Source organism: Mirounga angustirostris, unplaced genomic scaffold (assembly GCF_029215605.1).
Source record: "Mirounga angustirostris isolate CCGP_5_RB_7025 unplaced genomic scaffold, mMirAng1.0.hap1 SCAF_3, whole genome shotgun sequence".
Taxonomy (NCBI): domain Eukaryota; kingdom Metazoa; phylum Chordata; class Mammalia; order Carnivora; family Phocidae; genus Mirounga; species Mirounga angustirostris.
The window spans coordinates 103,129,647-103,147,858 of NW_026991711.1; the positions used below are offsets into that span (position 1 = coordinate 103,129,647).

General features: G+C 43.1%; 1 protein-coding gene and 1 long non-coding RNA gene across 2 annotated transcripts in view; one reads left to right on the forward strand and one right to left on the reverse strand.

Annotated features, from left to right (window-relative positions):
* Window positions 1–17,575, reverse strand: part of LCT (lactase) — a 52,228-nt gene extending 34,653 nt beyond the window's left edge. Inside the window, exons 1-4 of the mRNA XM_045868949.3 lie at window positions 16,182–17,575; window positions 7,566–7,645; window positions 4,951–5,034; window positions 1,197–1,299 (exon numbers count right to left, since the gene is read on the reverse strand). Coding sequence (XP_045724905.1) covers window positions 1,197–1,299; window positions 4,951–5,034; window positions 7,566–7,645; window positions 16,182–16,821 — 907 coding nt within the window. The 5' untranslated portion in view covers window positions 16,822–17,575. The remainder of the gene's footprint in view (window positions 1–1,196; window positions 1,300–4,950; window positions 5,035–7,565; window positions 7,646–16,181) is intronic.
* Window positions 5,538–8,886, forward strand: LOC123839460 (uncharacterized). Its single transcript, XR_006789646.3, has 2 exons — window positions 5,538–7,674; window positions 8,712–8,886. It is a non-coding gene; the product is annotated as an uncharacterized LOC123839460 (long non-coding RNA).
* Window positions 17,576–18,212: the final 637 nt, after the last annotated feature.

The following is an 18,212-nucleotide window of genomic DNA, read 5'->3' on the forward strand; positions in this document are numbered from 1 at the left end:
CTCTCATGAATTTGAAGTAAGAGACACAGAGAAGATGGTCCATGAGCTGTGGGTCTTAGACCTGAAGGCTTCAGTGAGGTGCGCACCAGGGCCATGTGTGAGCTGAGGTAATGGGGAAAACAGCAAGGGTAAGCAGAGCAGGGGCAAAGGTGAGAGATCTTGGAGGGAGCGGTAATGAAAAGGGACACTCAGGCACAGAGCAGTGCCCATGCTTATACCTGAACCTGGAAGCCTGATGGTCTTTATTTCCACTAGACCAAAGCATCTTTGTCATTTTTGTACAGAACCTGTCTTCTTTCTTGAGTCAATGGGAGCTAAGGGACCAGTAATACAAAGGCAAGGGACATTAAACCTGTCTGGCATGGGCTCTCAGACCAGCCCTCTTCTGGTCCCTTCTCTTACTGGAACCCCAGACTTCTAAAACTGCTACTCCCCAAGCCAATGCACCAAATGTCACTGAAAACCTCTCCAGCAAAAGGGGAACCCTCCTACACTGTGGGTGGGAAGGCAAGCTGGTGCAGCCACTCTGGAAAACAGTATGGAGGTTCCTCAAAAAGTTAAAGATAGAAATACCCTACAATCTAGCAATTGCACTACTAGGTATTTACTCAAAGGATACAAAAATAGTGACTTGAAGGGGCACCTGCCCCCTCCATGTTTATAACAGCACTATCAACAGCAGCCAAATTATGGACAGAGCCCAAATGTCCATCAACTGATGAATGCATAAAGAAGATGTGGTGTAAATATGCAATGGAATATTACTCAGCCACCAAAAAGAATGACATCTTGTCATTTTCAACATCGTGGCTGGAACTAGCCTAAGCTAAGCAAAATAAGTCAGTCAGAGAAAGACAAATACCATACGATTTCACTCATATGTGGAATTTAAGAAACAAAACTGATGAACATAGGGGAAGGGAAGGAAAAATAAGATAAAAACAGAGAGAGAGGCAAACCATAAGACTCTTAACTATAGAGAACAAACAGGTTGCTGGGGGGAGGTGGGGGGGGTGGGCTAGATGGGTGATGGGCATTAAGGAGGGCATTTGTGATGAGCACGGGGTGTTCTATGTAAGTAATGAATCACTAAATTCTACTCCTGAAACCAATACTACACTGTATGCTAGCTAACTTGAATTGAAATAAAAACTTGGAAGGACAAAAACAAACCTCTCCAGCAATGGTCCACTCACCCTCGAGAAGGCTGAAGAGCAGCCCGGTTGAGTTCTTCCTGGTGGAAGGGCAGTCCTGGAATCTCAGATTGAAGATGAAAATTTTCACTTTTGGCTCAATAGTCTGAAAAAGATCAAAGCCAGCAAGTGAATGGAAGCTGCCTAGACTAAGTGATTTGATAACAGGGACAGATCTTCAAGATGAGAAACTATGAACACTCTGGTTTGGGAAATGTTCTCTAGCCGGGTCAATTAATAAAGGGAGCAGACTCTAGACCCTGAGGGAAACCAGTCTACACTTTTCAGTAACATTAGCCACCCTCCCCATTGACCCCCAGCAAAGAGACAGGTTCCACATGCTTACAAGGCTCCTCCTAGAACCAGGCACTAAGTGTTGGGACCAGGAACAAGGCCATCCACTCATGTTAGGGGCCTTTGTTACTACAAGAAGCTTAATCAGGTGTCACCATAACAGTATTTATGAATGTCTGGGGTTTGCTTCAAAACAATCTGGCTTGAGGGGCGCCTGGGTGGCTCAGTCTGTTAGGTGACCGACTCTTGATCTCAACTCAGGTCTTGATCTCAGGGTCGTGAGTTAAAAACAACAAGAGCAACAACAAAAAAACCCCAGTCTGGATTGAGAAGGGAAAGGTAGGCAATAGATGGAACAAGGTCAGCCATGAGTCAACAGCTTTTGAAGTTGGGGATGGCGTCATGATACTTTTCTTTCTACCTTTGGATATATTTGACATTTCCCATGATAAAAAGTTAAAAGGAGTGGTCCTCATTCAAATGGAACAGGTGTGACTTTTCTCCCATTTCTAAACCATGTCACTGTGGAAGGAAACATTTGTAGGTTGACCTGTCATTTGACTTCACCTTAAATTACCTTTTTTGGGGAGGCTGGGTTTGGTCATTTTCCCCACACCAAGTTTCTCCTCTTCTGAGGGGCTAAAGGCCACTGAGAGATACCAATACCACCACTGCCAAAGAAGGCAGGCACATTATTTTCTGAGTCACCCGCAACAGTGTCCCTTCTTTACAGATAAGGTGCCTTCAGCTTTGAGAAGCTAAGTGGCCCAGGACCACAATTAGTAGAGTTGCAGCTCACACACAGCCCTTGTCCTTTCCCTTTGCTGGGTCAGTGTGGGAAAGCCCAACTATTAAGGACACAGAGGGTTTTCTCTTTCCTGCAAGGTCAATACACAGTGGGGGCAGCCTGTGATATCATAGGATGGGAGAGCTGGAGGAGTCTTCTGCTGGGTGGAAAATTCCCTGGGTGAGCAGAGCCTTTCCTGCTAAGACGATGTGGGAGGCTGCTCATGGACCTCCTGCAGAATTCAGAAGTGCTGTGGCTCTTTATCGAGGTGCTGGGCCTGAGGATGCCCTCCAGCCCTAAAACACCGGTGTGCTGGTGGGAGGTGCAGCAGCTTAGGGTCCCTGAGGCTCAGAGAGGGACAGGCAAGTGCTCTGGGGAGGGTGGAGGGAAATGGGAAAGGAGCGGGCACCTGCTCCTCGCTGCCCTGCCTTATCTTCCCTGCAGCCCCAGGAGGACGCAGGGAGGCTGGGCTGAGGAGGGACGGTAGGTATGCTGGGAAGGAAGCTGTGGGTGGTGTGATTTGGGTTCCTGGGGAGAACTCAGCTGTTCTTCCTGTCCTGGGGGTGCTAACTGTGTGGGAAAATGCCACAGGCTCGTAACCGACAACCGCAGAGAGGGACAGTCTCCTCTCCAGCTCGGTTCTCTCCTCATAGCTGGTGATCGGGGTGGTCATCCTGAATCTCTGGGGCTGCCTCTGAGCTGTCACGTGCAACATCTGGAATTTAATTCCTACCTAAGGAAATAAAAGGAACAAAGAATTGCAGCAGGGCATAATCAATGGCTGCCAAGTTTGTCCAGGGAAGGTTTTACTGTTTGGCTGGCCAGCTATTGACTGAGGGTTCACAGCTGTATCCAGGCACTGGTGGGAGCAAGTCTTCTTGAAAATGTTTTGATATAAAAAAGGAAACCCGATAAACCACATCCTTAAGCAGAAATTAAGCCCAAGCTCTGTTGACGGGCTCTCCGAAGCATGCTGCGTCTGCATAACCCTGACAGTTTTAAAATGTCAGCTTTTCTGAACCCATTAACTGAGCAACAAGCTCAGCTGGTTGACTTCCTTAAGGATGATAAAAGACAGGTTTAGTTATCACAGGCATTGGAAGGTCTTGAAGACACTACTTAAGTGCCGCTGAAGGACCAGAAATCTGGCTAGCAAGCCCACCAGGGCAGGCTCTGGGTCAAGGCAATTTGGGTTCAGGTAAGAAGATATTTACTAAAAAAAAAAAAAAAAAAAAAAATATATATATATATATATATATATATACATTTACAAAAACTAAAATTATGTGATTTTCAAAAATGCCACTCTCATTATAATGTCCCCAACACCTTGGAATTACTTTTGTTTTGGAGAGGCAGTGTGGTGTCATAAGAAAGTCTGCTTCCAATCCCAGTTCTGCTCCCCACCTAGTGTCTGACCTTGGTTATGTTTCTTGCGTGCTGGGGTCTGCTGTGAGGGGAGAAATATTGTGAGGATAAAGTGCCCCACGTGGTGCTGGGCACAGAGCAGCCACGAAAATCACAGTGGCTATCACTCAAATGTCTTGCAACTGCATCTGCTGGCTTTATGAGATCCTATTACTTATAGATAATAAAAGTGGTGGTGCCTACAAGGGGCAGCAGGAAACCCACAGACCCCAGGGGTGGGACTGACGCTAATTTGTCCGTTTCCAGCTTCCAGCCTCAGGTCGAATGGAGAGTCCACCTAGCTGCAGCACTGAGGGTTTGACACTGAGGAGCTTGGCCTTTCAACAGATAATTCCTCTAACTATCCATCCGGCTTGGGGGTGGGGATGCTGGGATTCCAAACCAGGAGGCAAAGGGCAGAAAGAAGAGGGGAGCGGCTTTGTGCCCACCCCTGCAAGAGCAACAGGAAGGCACGGGTGAATGCTGGTGACCAGGCATCCCCAGAGAGGCCTGTGAGAAGGCAGCTCTTCAGGGGTAAGTATGGAAATGCTGCTAGGACTCGGAAGGTACAATCCGTTCTACCCTATCAGGAGGTGGGGGGAATAGTCAGGACTCCAGGGAATTTGGAGTTTGTCGTCCTCAAGGAAGTTGCTCAGCAGTGACCAAGCACAGGGGAGAAAGCTAACAGGTAGGTAGGTGGCAACCAACATACTTTCTCTAACTAGTCACAATCATTACCCTCGAGGAAAACAATACTGGGAACAGGAAGAAAGGGCCTAAAGTTACAGGAAGGTTCCCAGAGCTGGCCTCTGATTTAGCAGACCTGGGTGTGAAATGTCTTTTTTTTTTTTTTCCCAGTTGTGGGGAAATACACATACAATTTACCACCGTAACCATTTTCACGTGTATAGTTCAGTGGCATTAAGTCCATTCACGCTGTTGTATAACCATGACCACTGTCCATGAAATTCCTTCTTAAATCTTAGAAAGAACACTGAAATTTCAATTCTCAGATTTCTACACAAGAGATCACATAAATATTTAACATGATAACCCTCCTGATCCCTTCCAGGGAAGACTGCCTGACCACCACCCCCGCCCTGATGTTCTCCAACAATGCATTCAAGGGCGATCTCCCCCAGTGCAACTCTATATCTCTGCCAACTGTGGGGGCAAGCTCAGTTTACCCATCAGCCAGGCCATTAAATGTCTACCATGCTGTTGGGAACTTCTCCATTCATCACCAATATAGGAAATGGCTCAAATTACCTGCAATTTACTCAGCTTCTGTGGCAAACTTGCTTCACTTTGGCATTCATAAGACAAATCAAGAGAGAGGAAATCGACAGTGCCCTAGAAATAAATAGGGTTGTTAGAACGTAAGCAATTTCAAGGCAAACTACTGTTCAGAAATAGCCTTTTTTCTTTCTCCTCCTATTCCTAAACTGATACTCTGAAGTGAGATTTTCCAAGGGAAAAGCAGGCAGAGGACAAGCTGGGACAGCATGAGAATGTGTGTGTGGGATGTTCTGTTGGGAATACATCACCAGAGACTTAGCAAAGTGCTTGGCATACAGTAAGTGCTTGATCAATGTATATGATTAAATGAGTGAATGAATGAAGTACTGTATGCCAGAAATTGTGGGCTCCCACCAAACAGGTGAGCACTAAGGGAGTCAGAGGCCAGAGCTGCCCTGGTCAGCAGCCCTCCCATTTTGCCAGGATGGAGAGAGTGGAGCCCTCAGACACCCACAGAACCCTCAGGGATCTCTCCAGACCCTACGGGGATTTGGGGGATCGTTTTTAATTGTAGGCTATAGTCACTGGCTACTGTCAGGCCACAGATTAAAGTCTGCCCGAGTGGACCCTAGCTTGGCCCATAGTATTGGAGAACACAGCTCTCACGGTCCTGGACATACCACCCTGCATACATTCTAAGAACTTCAGATTCGCAGAGTAAACCCATAAAGATACCACTGGGATTCCCTCTCTGCCTTTCTCAGAAGTCATTCTATCCTTATCAGGACTAGATTATCACCTGTCATCTCTCCTCCACAGATGATCTGTTCTTTCAGGACAAAGACCCTGGATAATGGCATCCGATGACAACCAAGGGCGTTGTGGACCTTCGATAACTGACTCACCAGTGGTTCCCTCTGGCTTTTCTAATCAAGTCGTCATCAGTGTTTACCAAATAGTCCACACCTTGCTCCACTTTCCTGAGTATCACTCCAACCCTTCTCCCCTCACCCTCTCAGCTCTTACTTTGGTCTGTTGATTCTGTACAAAACATATAGTCGTTGAGTTCCTACCCTTAAAATCACTGTGCTCAGTGCAGCAGATGAGGATTCGCATTTAAAGAGTAAGAACCACAGAAGCTTACCAATTAATAGAGTGTTAGCAAATGCACCAATGACATGAAAAAACAGGAGAGTTAGAAATGTGATAAGCAAAGTCCACACCAGTGGTCTTCAAACACACCTGGGAACTGAGGAAGCCTATGAAGCCACATTAAGCCATGGCCCTTATGTGCCTTACTAGCTCTCCAGGTGGTTCTGATTCACAAGGCTTGGGAAGTGCTGGTCTAAATAAAGGGCTAAGTGTTCCAAGTGGAGAGAGAGCACATCAGGTTGAGCAAGGGAGTATTATTAAATGAGGCCTCCTGATGGAGAGCATATGCGCATGTATGTTGTAAATGGGTAGAATTTTGTTGAAAGAGATTTGAGCAAGGCTAGGATAGGAAACTCACATGAGTGCCCATGCAAGTGAGCAGGAAGAAAGCATAGCATACACACTGGGAAAAACAGGAGGGGCAACCTGAGAGAGAGCAAGACAGCCCAAGTGAGCCACACTCTGGAAGGCCCTGAGGAATTTGCACCAATTCTTGCAATCTGTGGCAAAATACACATTACATAAAATTTAGCAAGTTCAGTGTCATTAGGTGCATTCACATTATTGAGCCACCATCACCACCATCCATGCGATGCATTTTTAAGTCTCAGAGTGAGCACTGAGTGTAGCTTCCCAGTAGGGAACTGATAAAGACTGTGCTCTTGGAAAATCCAGAAGCCCTGGGTGGCATGGACTGGGGCAAAGAGACCAGTTCAAAGGCTATTGCTCAACAAGCACTTTTGTGATCAGCACTTTGGTCTTCTGGGTTCATGACCGATAGTGGTTATTACCCCTTGTAAATTAATTTAGATGGCATTCTGGCCATACAGTCAGCCTCGGAGCTGGTTATTCAGAACCTTATCACATCTGCATTTTAAGTTCCTGAGCTGGTAAATCTGAGGGCTGGACCCTGACCCACGGAGCCTCCATGGACATGGAGACACTCGTGTCTGTCATCCAGCACCATGCTATCTATACAGCACCCTGTCGAATGCCACAGAACTACAGAAATCAGCTATTTTGTCTGATGACTTTCCACACTGCCCAGCAGCCAAGCTTACAGAGGCCAAAGCTGTTTAATTCTCAGATTTTTTTAAAAACTTTTCTTATTAAAATTGTAGTTAAAAAGTTATGTTTAGAGGAGGCAGGAACCAAGATGGTACTCCAGGGAGCACATTACTTAAAAAACAAAACCCTTTACTCTTCCTTGTATCTGTTTTGCTACAAACTGGCCTCTCCTCTAATAAGCTATTTTGGACTCGGACTAAAAAATCAGAGCACACAGAGGTGTTGGACTTTTTTGCATAGACAAAAGCTTGGGCTGCAACAAATGAGATTTTGTTTGTAAACATGAATCTAGAGAATGGACCGCACTCAAAAGAGGCACTTACAAAAATGTCAAGCTGACAGATGAAAACTTCTCTTGTGCTCTAAAATTAAAATCACAACTTTCCTCAGATGTTACAAATACTACTTGGGGCGACTGTCATCACCTTGGCAAGCAAAGATGCGGATGGTTCCAGCAGGAGCTCCGAGGCGACGACAGCTCGCAGGACCACAGAGAGCTTTCCACCTAAAACCAACCAGAGGAACCAGCTGCAGGTGAGCGAGGCAGGACTGGGACCACGGAAGCTGCGTGGGGACTCTTTTCCTGTTCCGTGTTCATCGACTTTAAAAAAGGATTTCTTTTTAAAAGCCACCTGGGTGGTGGCTCAGTCAGTTAAGCGACTGCCTTCTGTTCAGGTCATGGTCTCAGGGTCCTGGGATCGAGTCCCGCAACGGGCTCCCTGCTCAGCTGGGAGTTTTCTTCTCCCTCTGCCCCTCCCATGCTTGTGCTCTCTCTCTCTCAAATAAAATAAAGCCTTTAAAAAAGGGTGGGGGAGGATTTCTGAAGAAATCACTTACATCCCTTTACTCCAGCTGGAAGATTTTGGATAACAAGGTGGCTTTAAAAACATCACTTACATCACTTTACCCCAGCTGAAAGATTTTGGATAACAAGTTGGCTTTAAAAACATCACTTAACATCACTTTACCCCAGCTGAAAGATTTTGGATAACAAGGTGGCTTTAAAAACAAAAAAGTCCCTTTACAGAATGTTCCATTTAAAGCAGGACTCTGAAATACAGGACACCTGTAAGTCTTTTAGAAGAATAAAAGCAATTACCATGCCCTGCGCCTCCACAGTGTAGAAGGCGGTGTGGGGAGAACTGCTTCCTCACCCGCTTAAAGGCAGGGTGCTCTCGGGAAGCTACTGTTCCCGGGTCCTCACTCACTGGAGGAACAGCTGTTCAGACCCTACTGCGCATGCCCAGAGGGGAACCGAAGGCACTGTGAACACCTGCCGCGTGGACCCACTTGCTTTGATCTTGGATTACCTACAGTGGTGCTGGTACTTGTGTGCCTCGGAATCCCCCGCGTGCTTGTCCGCGGACTGGGCTGAGCCGCACAACAAGGGCACTTTAAGGAGCCTCCCAGGTGCTCTTGACCACCCTTTGAGAAACACTGCGGTGGGGGAGGGCTTCTTCAGCGGTTTGCATTGTGCTCTAGGATTCTTTCTTGCGCCTGAGTGTTTCTCTCCCCCTGGATTGTGTGCTTGCTGAGGAGCAAAATTTAAAACATCTCCTTAATCCCTCCAGATATCAACTTCAATACTGGATGCATAGCGGACCTGGGGTTTGGAAACACTAAACAAAAACCGAAAAAAACCGGAGTTTGAGAGTTAAACTGTAAGGCTGTATTCCTGACTTCACTTTCATCCAGATTCTCTCAGGAGATCTCCTGAGACAATGAAACCACCACTGAGAACTACAAGAGTGCTTGGCTTTGTTTGGCTTTGTTTTAGTAATCTCTATGTCCAACGTGGGACTCGAACTCAGAACCCCCAAGATCAAGAGTCGCTCGCTCTTCAAACTGAGCCAGCCAGGTGCCCCCAAAGGGGCTTTATTTTGATAAACATGATAGAACTTTGAAATCTTCTGAGTAAGGAATATCAGAGACATTCAGTCCTCGTTCTGATAAGATAGCGCCATTATCTAGTTACTCAGTGATTGTGCCGGATGGTTCCGTTTCGCCTTTCACAGATTTCCGTGCTTTGGTCCATCATCATGTCAGCACACATGGAACATACAGCTTGTGCTTAACATTTTAAGATGTACAATTTAGTGTCATCTCTAGACTAATGAAATGAAACAAGACTACAGTTAATCCCTAAGCAGAATGAACTCACAAAGCATTTCTATTTGACTCTGCAAGCTGCTTTTAGAATTAGTGAACAAATGTACTTGAAGTTCCAGAAATTCTTACACAAAATAATCAAACTTCCCCACCATGGTTGCCAAACTTTTCCCAGTGCAAGCATAAACTATACTTCTTAAAATGCTGCAAAAGGCAGATTACTCAAAACTATCCCTTACAGGGATGTCATGAAATAAATGAAAGACTTATATTTTGTTTTCTTTCTTTTTTTAAAGATTTTATTTATTTGAGAGAGAGAGAACAGAGGGAAAGTGAGAGGGAGAAGCAGACTCCCTGCTGAGTAGAGAGGCTGACGTGGGGCTCGATCCCAGGACCCCGGGATCATGACCTGAGCCGAAGACAGATGCTTAATCACTGAGCCACCCAGGCGCCCCAGAATATAATTTTTAAAAATTTTTGGTAAAATATATATAACAAAACTTACCATTAAATTTTTATTTTTACTTATTTTTTTGAGAGAGAGAAAGAGAGGATGGGGTCTGGGGAAGGGGAGAGGGAGAGGGAGAGGGAGAGAGAATCTCAAGCAGACTCCCTGCTGAGTGCAGAGCCCAATGTAGGGCTTGATCTCATGACCCTGAGATCATGACCTGAGCTGAAATCAAGAGTCAGATGCTTAACCGACTGAGCCACCCAGGCACCCCTACCATTAAATTTTTTTTTTTTAAAGATTTTACTTAGAGAGAAAGTGAGAGCTCAAGCATGGGGAGGAGCAGAGGGATAGGGACAAGCCGACTCCGTGCTGAGTGTGCAGCGTGACAAAATGCTTGATCCCACAACCCCGAGATCACAACCTGAGCTGAAATCAAGTCAGAAGCTCAACCGACTGAGCCACCCAGGTGTCCCACCATTAAATTTTTTAAGTGTACATTTCAGTGGCATTAAGTACATTCACTTTGTTGTGCAACCATCACCACCATCCATCTTCAAAACTCTTCCAACATCTCAAACTAAAACTCTGTATTCATTGAACAGGTAACTCCCCATTTCCTGTCCCTGGTAACTACTATTCTACTTCCTGTCTCTGTGAATTTGATTATTGTAGGTCCTTTGTGTATGTGGAATCCTACAATAATTGTCCTTCTGTTACTGGCTTATTTCACTTAGCATAATGTCTTCAAGGTTCATCCATGTTATGGTATGTGTCAGAATTTCATTTCTTTTTAAGATCGAATAATATTCCATTGTATGTAAATAGCACATTTTGTTTATCCACTCATCCATCCATGGGTTATTTCAAACTTTTGGCTATGTAAATTAACACTGCTATGAAGATAGGTGTATAAATACCTGTTTAAGTCCCTGCTTTCAGTTCTTTTGTGTCTGTTCCCACAAGTGCTAGATGATATGGTAATTTTATGTTTAATTTCTTGAGGAACTGCCATACTCTTTTTCCATACTGGCTACATTATTTCACACTCCTGTCAGCAATGTATAAAGATTATAATTTCTCTGTATCTTCACCAACACCTGTGATTTTCTGCTTTCTAAAATAATAGCTATTCTTATGGATGTGAAGGGATATCACATTGCGGTTTTGATTTGCTTTCCATAATGGCTGAGCATTCTTAATGATTGAGGTGATTTTTGTATATAGTGCAAGGTTAGGGTCCAACTTTGTTCCTTTGTATGTGGATGTTCAGTTTTCCCAGGAACACTTGTTGAAAAGACTCTCTTTTCCCCACTGAAAGTTCAGTCTTTGCACTTTTGTAGAAAATCATTTGACCATATAGGCAAGGGTTTATTTGTGGGCTTTCTGTTTTATTCCATTGGTATATATGTATGTCCTTACACTAGTACCACACTATTTTGATTATTGTAGCTTTGTAGTAAGTTTTTAAATCAGGAAATGTGAGTCTTCCAACTTTGTTCTTTTTCTTTTCTTTTCTTTTTTTAAAAGATTTTATTTATTTGAGAGAGAGAATGAGAGAGAGAGAGAGAGCATGAGAGCAGGGAGGGTCAGAGGGAGAAGCAGACCCCCCGCCGAGCAGGGAGCCCGATGTGGGACTCGATCCCGGGACTCTAGGATCATGACCTGAGCCGAAGGCAGTGGCTTAACGAACTGAGCCACCCAGGCACCCCTACCTTGTTCTTTTTCAAGATTGTTTTGGCTATTTGGGGTCCTTTAAGATTCCATACATATTTAAGGATGGATTTTTCTATTTTTGCAAAAACTGTCACTAGGATTTTGATAGGGATTTTATTGAATCTGTAGATTGCTTTGGGTAGTACTGAAATCTCAACAATATTAAGTCTTCCAATCCATGAACAAAGGATGTCTTTCCATTTATTTTTGTTTTCTTTACCTTCTTTCAGCAATGTTTTAAAGTTTTCAGTGTACAAGTCTTTTGCCTCCTTGGTTAAGTTTTAAAAATAACTGTTTTAAAAAAGATTTTATTTATTTGGAAGAGAGAGAGAAAGAGAGAGATGAGCAGGGGCAGAGGGAGAGGGATAAGCAGACTCCCTGCTGAGCAAGGAGCCTGATGCAGGGCTCGGTCCCAGGACTCCAGGATCATGACCTGAGCTGAAGGCAGATGCTTTACTGACTGAGCCACCCAGGTACCCCTAGAAAATAACTTTAAAAAACTACTTGTTAGAGGGAGCATAACTTGGGGCATCTGGCTGGCTCAGTCAGTAGAGCATCCAACTCTTTTATTTTAAACTCTTTTTAAAAAAGATTTTATTTATTCATTTGAGGGAGAGAGCACAAGCAGGAGAGGCAGAGGGAAATGGAGAAGCAGAGCGAGAGGGAGAAGCAAACTCCCCGCTGAGTTGGGAGCCCAAAGTGGGGCTCAATCCCAGGACCCTGAGATCATGACCTGAGCCGAAGGCAGATGCTTAACCATCTGAGCCACCCAGGCACCGAGAGCATCCAACTCTTAATCTCAGAGTTGTGAATTTAAGCCCCACATTGGGCATGGAACTTACTTAAAAAAAAAAAAAAAATGAGGGAGCATAACTCCCCAGTCATTAAGTGTAAGCTGTGTATGGTGACTTCTTTCCAAAGAGTGCAGGTTGGAAAGGAGGAAAAAAGAGTAACTTTACCCTAGAGATACCTGACAAATACAATCTCAATTAGGTGATCAGGGTCAACTTCAACAGTATAAATCATGTTGATGGTATGTGCCCTTGATATGATATGATGAAAATAGCACTTTATTCTCTAATCTTCCTTCCTAAAACTCATAATCTCAGCCTATCCATGAGAGAAATATCCAACAAATCCCAATAGAGGTAGTCACAAAAGACCACATATTATATTATTCCATTCATATGAAATGTTCAGAACAGGGAAATCTATAGAGACAGGAAGCTAATTAGTGGTTGTTTAGGGCTGAGGTGAGAGAGGGGAATGGGGATAGTAGGATGATAGTTGGAGCCCCATGTTGGGTACAGAGACTACTTAAAAATGAAATCTTTAAAGTATACAGTTCAGTGGTTTTTAGTATAGTCACAAAGCTATGCAATCATATCCACTAATTCTAAAAGTTTCATCACCAAAACCAAAATTTCTTATCCATTAGCAGTCACTTCCTGTTCTCTCTCCTAGCCCTAGACATTGCTAATCTACTGTAGTGTCTCTATGCCTATTTTGGAGATTTAATATAAATGAAATCATATAATATGTGGTCTTTTCTGACAAGCTGCTTTCACTTAGCTTAATGTCTTCAAGGTGCACCTGTTTTGTGGCATGTATCATTCCTTTTTGGGTAATTAATATTCCATTTTATGTATACACCACATGTTGTTTATTCATCAGTTGAGGGACATTAGGGTTGTTTCCACTTTGGGTTATTATGAAAAATGCTGTTATGAATGTTTGTGATAAGTTTTCGCCCGGACATTTATTTTCATTGCTCTTGGAGATATACCTAAGAGACGAATCATTGAGTCATAGGGTAACTCTAAAGTTTATCTGTTTGACAAACTGCCAGACTGTTTTCCAAAACAGCTGCACCATCATTCATTCCCACCAGTGGTGTGGGTTCCAAATTCTCTACATCATTGCCAACACTTGCTTTTGTATGTTTTGTTTTTATTACAGCCATCCTAGTTGACCTGAGGTGGTATTCTATTTTAATTGTTGGATTGAGAAGTCACTCACTGGGTATTTATTATAGTATTTTGCTTTTTTTAAAAAACAGTTCAGTAATTTTTTATAGTGTTTTGCTTTTAACCAATATATTTTATACAACTTTTTTGTGTATATTAGGTGATATATTTTGAAAAGAACAAAAGGCTATGGGATTGAACTAAAAAGGGAGAGGAGAATAAGAGAGAGAAAGAAGAAAACCACCTTTGGGAATAGGAAGGAGACTGGAAAAAGAATTTATTTTGTGTCCTGCATTATATTGGGGTAGAAAATCTAATGATATTGATGAAACACAAAATGAAGGATGGGAGGAATGAGCAGCAGAAGAAAAGGAAAATATGAGCTTAAAAAGCAGCCTTTAGTAACCTGATGAAGATGAAAAATGGAATCTGCAAACATTTTAATAAACATGTTTATATAGTTTTATAATCAAAATAAGTCTATGGAGTCTGTCTTCAAAACAAGATAGATTTTCCTTTGTTTGAGATGAACCAAGTTCAGTCTTGCCTTCTTTCAAAGTTCATTTACCCAGTGCTTCTCCAGTAGAATTATAGCCAACAAACATTTACTTGCTCACCCTCTCCAAGGAGGGTTCTTTCCAAAGAATCCAGTTTCAAATTCAACCTCTCCTCATCTCCCACCCTCTACTCCCAGCTCACTAAAGTGACTGCTGGGCTTGTCGCTGTCCCCCTTCAGGGGCTCTTCTCTCCACCTGGAATCCTCTTCTCCAATCCATTTGCTAGATCCCTCCCTTGCTGTCCTTTCTGAGACAATCTTCCCGACACCCCCGTCTGAAATGGCCCTGTCCACACTCACACTTTCTTCCCTTGCCCTGCTTTCATTTTTAACATAGAAAAAATATTTGATCTCTTTATAATCAAATACATGCAAATGAAGCATATAAGAAGATAATAGTTTTCAGCTGTCAAATTACCAATAACAAAAATGATTACATCATTGAAGACAGGCTGAGTCGGGTCAGAGCAGTTTTAAAACTGTTGGTATACACTGGGGCGCCTGGGTGGCTCAGTTGGTTGGGCAACTGCCTTGGGCTCAGGTCATGATCCCAGAGTCCTGGGATCGGGTACCACTGTCGAGTCCCATGTCAAGTCCCATGTCAGGCTCCCCACGTCGGGCTCCCAGCTCGGTGGGGAGCCTGCTTATCCCGCTAGCCCTCTCCCCTCTCATGCTGTTTTTCTCTCTCTCTCTCAAATAAATAAATAAATAAAATCTTTTTAAAAAAACTGTTGGTATACACTATTAAAACTTTTCTGGAAGATAATTTAGCAACATGCTTTAAAGTCTTAAAGAATGCATATTTTTTGACCTAGTACTTTCAATTCCAAGAATCAGAAAGAATTCATCAGAAGGTAGGCAAAGGTTTATATATAGGAACATTCATTGCAGTGTAATTCATAATGGTGAAAATTAAATAAACCTATGTATAAAATAATATATATGGGGCACCTGGGTGGCTCATTTGGTTAAGCCTCTGCCTTCGGCTCAGGTCATGATCCTGGAGTCCTGGGATGGAGCCCCGCATTAGGCTCCCCGTGAGCAGGGAGTCTGCTTCTCCCTCTGACCTTCGCCCCTCTCATTCTCTCTCACATAAATAAAATCTTTAAATAAATAAATATTTCTCTCATTTATATATATATTATTTTATTTATATTTTAAAGGATTTTATTTATTTATTTGAGAGCAAGAGATAGAGATAGCCAGAGAGAGCACAAGCAGAGAGGAGAGGGAGAAGCAGGCTCCCCGATGAGCAGGGAGGCCGACTCGGGGCTCGATCCCAGGACTCTGGGATCATGACCTGAGCTTAACCAACTGAGCTACCCCGGCACCCCATGAAAGAAATATTTAAAACTCTGATCCCTTTATATGATGAGAATCTGTAAGACCATTGAAAATCATGCTCTCGGGACACCTGGGTGGCTCAGCTGGTTAAGCGTCTGTCTTCAGCTCAGGTCATGATCCCAGGGTCCTGGGATGGAGTCCCACATCGGGCTCCCTGCTCAGCGGGGAGCCTGCTTCTCCCTCTCCCTCTGCCTCTCCCCATCTGCTTGTGCTCTCTCACTCTGACAAATAAATAAATAAAATCTTTAAAAAAAAAATCATGCTCTCTTTCAATGAATTTTTAATAAAATGAGAATATACTTATAAAATATCTTAAGTTTAAACAGTAGGATTTACAAGTATGGCATATATGTTACATACTATGTATACAAATATACATACTGCCCAAACCTACTGAATCAGAACCTGAATCAAAATTAGCTTTGAAGCAGGAATATGGACAATTGCAATTACGCTCTTCTCACTACCTATCAGTATATCCCTATTTTATCTGTCTTCTTTGCTGGAATGAAAACTTCAGCTAGAATGCATAACTTGCTTTGCAGGAGAGAAAGGGGAGACTGAGGGAGGACGGGCAATCTTGAAGCCTTGGAGAGTCGGAGGCAGGACTGGAGAAGGAAGGGCAGAAAGATACTCTGTGGTGGCACAGACTCAGGATTGGGGAAGGAGTGCTGAAGAGAGATTTTCAAAGGAAATGCTGGGCACTCTGCAATATGAGCCACTTGTGCCCCTCTCCATGGGGAAGTTTTCAGTACAATGTTATTTTCTCACTAATGAATACACATGACAAGATTATTGAAGGGGAGTGAGAAGAAATGCGAAGTCCTGCTGTAAGGAGGGTAGGGGAAGGTGGGTGATGAAGATGGCCAGTGGGTCAGCCATCAGGGTGGTGTGCACTTACCTTGAGAAGCATATTTTTCATGGTAAATCTCGTAGGCTTTTCTGTGGGCATCAGTGAGGGTCTGGAGACGTGAAGATCTTGATTCCTGTTGGGGAAGTTCTTTTATCACCTCCTCCAAGTCACTAAACGTGAACCAGATCTCAACCAGGTCCCCAAAGGAGTGGAAGGCGAATGTGGCATAGTCTGCAAAGAGATCAGCAAAGACTGCACCTCTCCGGATGGTGCTGGCAGGGAGGGTCCGTTGATGCAGAACGACCAGGGGCTGAAGCTGCGCTGTCTTGAGGGTCTCGAGGAATCGCCGGTAGCACTGCACTGTCTTGCTGTCTGGGTTCTCGGAGCTTCCTGCTGGGAGAAGTTGTGCCCATGGCAGAAATACTTTATAATGGGTGATCTCACTGGCATGAACACGCCTGAAGTACTCCGGCAGGGAAGAAGGCAGTGGTTGTTGACAAACATAAACGCTTTTGTCCTCTGCTGCAAAGTTAGAACCTTGGGTTCCTGGTGGACCACCCAGGTTGTACAGCAAGTCATTGGTGAGAGGACCAGCAGCTGAAATGAAGTTTCTATCAGATTCCCAATCTAACCCCCAGCATGAAAAGCTTAGGAGGACAATAAACACTGAATTCCAAGCCAGCTCCATTTTCAAGGACCTGTTAGGAAGTATGTGGAATCCTTACTTTTATAACAATAGCTAGGTTGTAAAATGCTAAGTGATTATTAACACTTAATATTTAACTGGGTTATCTATGGTAATGAAATCAGTGCAGGCTTACCAGCATAATATCAAAAATTTAAAGACCATAGAGATAACACGAAAACCTCAAACATCTCACATAATTTAAGCAGATGAGCCTGGAAAATGTATGAAGGGGAAAAGTAGTCCACATTTTTCCCTGAATTATGAATTATTTTAAAATTCGTTTACATAATAGAACAAAGGTGAATCCTTGTCAAGCCTTTCTCCCCCCTTAAAAATATGTAAGTAGGGGTGCCTGGGTGGCTCAGTTGGTTAAGTGTTGGACTCTTGGTTTTGGCTCAGGTCATGATCTCGGGGTCCTCGGATCGAGCCCTCCATCGGGCTCTGCACTCATCATGGAGTCTGCTTGAGATTCTCTTCCTCTCCCTCTGCCCTTCCCCCTGCTCTCTCTCTCTAAAATAAATAGAGAAAATCTTTTTAAAAATTATAAAATGTAAAGAAATATATATAAGTAAATGATGAACATTGTGTAAAAGATTCAAATATAGAAACATATGAAAAACCTGCAAATTCCCCTTCCCCAGCCCCTCTTGCCTTCCTCAGGTAAGCACTCTCAACACTGTGCTTCCTTCCAGTTTTCTTTCTTTCTGTAGTTCAATGATTATTCAGGAGTCAGAATGCTTGGGTTTAAATCTTATCTGGTGAAAGTTACTTAATTTCTCCATGTCTGTTTCCTCATTGGTAAAAATAGTGAATAGATAAGTTGTGAGAATGAAATGAGATCATTCTTTAGCATGTTTAGAACAAGGCAACTCAATGAAAACTATTACTAAATATATACAAATGCAAACATATGTAAGTGTATAACATTTTAAACGTATAATTTAACGTATATGGGATTATGCCTTATGTATTGTTCCTCAGGTTTCTTTTTTTCCACCTAACAGCTTCTGGAACTCTGTCTATATCAGAATATATAGAACCACTTATTTTTAACAGATGCATAGCATTCCACATAAGAATGTACCCTAATTGAATCTCTAGCATATAGAACACTGGTTGATTCCTAATTTTAATGTGTTGCAAATGAATATCTATACCTATACATCTTTGTCTAGATGTATGACCATGTCTTTAAGACAGAGTCTTAGAAATTAAGTTCTGGACTCAATGTTATACACATTAGAATTTTGATTGAAATCCAAATAGTCTTCCAAAACAGGCTTCTTGAAATTTAAATCCTACCTAACGTTAGGAGGATGCCTAAATCTCTACTTTGCTAACACCTGTTACAAAACTTCACATTTTTCACACTTTGAAAGATGAAAATATTA